At 42.9% G+C, this 2,763-nt stretch overlaps 1 protein-coding gene across 1 annotated transcript in view; it reads right to left on the minus strand.

Moving 5' to 3' along the window:
- Positions 1 to 1,170, minus strand: part of PRELID2 (PRELI domain containing 2) — a 14,352-nt gene extending 13,182 nt beyond the window's left edge. The window contains exon 1 of the mRNA XM_010283462.1: positions 1,095 to 1,170. Coding sequence (XP_010281764.1) covers positions 1,095 to 1,140 — 46 coding nt within the window. The 5' untranslated portion in view covers positions 1,141 to 1,170. The remainder of the gene's footprint in view (positions 1 to 1,094) is intronic.
- Positions 1,171 to 2,763: the final 1,593 nt, after the last annotated feature.

A 2,763-nucleotide genomic window follows, 5' to 3' on the forward strand; every position in this document is an offset into this window, starting at 1 on the left:
AGAAAGTGGCAACGGCAGCACCAACACTTGGTGTTCTTGAATCTCAGGGCAACCTCACTAACAACTTGCTTAGAAAGACAGCATAAGCCTGGAATTAAGAGCCACCATTAAACCTGAGCTGCAAGACACAAGACATCGCTAAATATATGATTAAGAACTTAAGGACTAAAACTTTAGGGATTAAAGAGTTTGGACTACAAATTTAAAGTCTGTAAGTTCTTATTTTATCCCAAATGATATTTTTATCCCAATTTGATGACAGTTCCCATATTACAAAGCGAGGTGGTTATTTCCATGCGAAGTCCTATGGTACTTGTTTGCCATGTGGTGGCATAACTGTTAATACAGCCTCTGCACTGCCATGTTACTTTAAGTGCCTAATTGTAAGCATTTCCTGCAAGCTCAGCAACTGGAAGACAAAAATCCACGTGGTATCAGCAGAGCTGATCTGACAACTGCACTCTGAATCAAGTAGATTTATTTTCCTGTCAATATGATTGGGAAATGGTAACATCTGATTTTCAGTATTTCAGGAATTCTGACTGGTAAAGCAGGAGACTGACGATCTGTGATGACCTTCTGCCTGTCAGCATCCTACAAGGCCACCGCGCAAGTCTCTGATTCCTGGAACTACCTCCTCATCTGGGAAGTGAAAAAGCAAGTAATCCCTCTGAAGGCAGGGATCACTAAAGCCAGGTAGTGTGATGCCTGTGGAGCGCCCGAGGCTCAATCCGCACAGCTCACTGTGCCTCCTTCCAGGGGCCTTACATCTGATCTGTAGAGCATTGCAGATGGAAACCATCACAGAAACACCAAGGAGCCATACAACAAAAGAACATGCTACAGAGAAACCAGGAGTAGCATGTCTAGTGGCCTCACTGAATATGCTGAAAATTCAAATACTTAATGTAGTTAAAACACACGCCTTTGGTGGGGCAAGTAATGTCTTCTTGGTCTTGCTTACACTATGTCCAGCATGCAGGAATCCCAGGCATGTCTGCAGTGCCCAGCTCCTACTGAAATACAACTATTACATAATTTTAAAGGTTATGAAAAATTTTAATTAGCTCTGTAAGAAAAGTCAGAGAGCTTACCTGTTCTCTCTTCCACTGTTTCTACAGCTGTGACATGTTTCTCCATGGGACTGGGATACTGGGGGAAAAATGCACAGAGTAATGATTACCACTTCTCACCTGGGTAAAAGAAAATTGCTAGCTGTCACCTGTCAAGTCAGAAGCAGTTTCACAGCTTCTCTCAACAGGTACGAGCTGCCTGATATTAACAATCTGCAGTCTCCATTCAAGTTAGTGGAAAGGAAGAATTTAGTAAGAATAGTTTAGTAAGTAAGATTAGAAAACAAACAGAAAACCCACAATACTGCTACGAGAAAAACTGCCTGAGGGGAGATGCTAGCTCTTGCTGCAGCATACAGACATCTTCCACATACCCTCCACACCACAGAAATGAAGACGCAAGCTCTTGACCTGCATGACATTTTTCAAACAAGGGCTAAGCAGAGCTTCCGGCAGCACAGCAGCTCCATGGGCCACAGCCCCCCGCGCTGCCCTCCGCAGAGAACAGGAGCGTCCCGAGTTTCTGCAGCAAGCTTGCTCCTTGTCACTGCTGCTAAGCACGTTCAGCCACACAACCCACTTCCTCAAGCAAAAAGTAGGAAAGGTACACTGCAGCATCACCTGAATGCAGACTCTGGTACGTAACATTTCGCTGTCCTGCAAAAGCTGCTAGAACAGCCTGACAGCAGGAGGTCACTTTGGACTGCAGTGCAGGTCCACCCTGGCAAGAGGGCACGTTCTTCCGCTCAGGGGCTGGCCTGCAGCAAGGGTAAGGGATTGCTGCTGCCTCTTCCTGCTCAGGGTAACCTCACTTTCCTTAGGCTGTACAGACGAGTCATTACAAGGCTGGAAGAAAGAGATTCTTGCTCCAAGACCCACATTGAAAAGGAATTATGCCAAAATAGTATAGGTTGCCTGTAGGGCAACATCCTCTTTAAGAAATGTATGCACAAGAACAGGACTTCTAAGGATGAATAGTCTATTTTGGAACTTACACAACTCCTCTGGCTAGAAACAAGACATAGAAGGCTATGAGGACCTTACTCTCCATTGCAAAAAAGCGATCAACATTCACCTGAATAATGAACTCTAAATTGTAAAGCCCAAGATAATTTATTGAACTCAAATAACACTCAAAAGTTACTGTAACCTCTATGCTAATGCAAATGCCAGACTGAAGAAACACTGACCACGAGACTGACATTAAACAAAATACAAAACTTTAGGAAAGGTGGGGAAATTGCATTTTAAGGCTAACTCAGTTTAGGTAATGCAATTATTTAGGTAACAGGTGTTCCACAGTTCTGATATAAAAGAAATCTTGGGTCCTAAGCTAAACTCCAGAACAGACTGTTCTATAATCCAGCTCTGCTGGTTTTTTCTTACTGCAGAATTAAAGTTGATTTTAAAAGTACAAGGTTTTCAAGTCTTCCGCACAGAAATTGGAGGCTTCTCCACAACATGCTGCTTTGAAATGGCAGTAGTGGCATAATTACATTATCGATGTAATTTACACTCTGTAAGGCCCAATCGTGTGAAACAAAGAGCCATTTACATAAATCTTTCACTAAATAACAGGCCCTATTACCCCAGTATTTAAACAGAAATAGACTCAATTTCCGACACAGCACAGTCAAAGAAATAACATTACAAGTCTACAAGCAGATGTAATGGCTAAGAGAGTCTAACA

Source organism: Phaethon lepturus, unplaced genomic scaffold, assembly GCF_000687285.1.
Source record: "Phaethon lepturus isolate BGI_N335 unplaced genomic scaffold, ASM68728v1 scaffold14410, whole genome shotgun sequence".
Classification (NCBI taxonomy): domain Eukaryota; kingdom Metazoa; phylum Chordata; class Aves; order Phaethontiformes; family Phaethontidae; genus Phaethon; species Phaethon lepturus.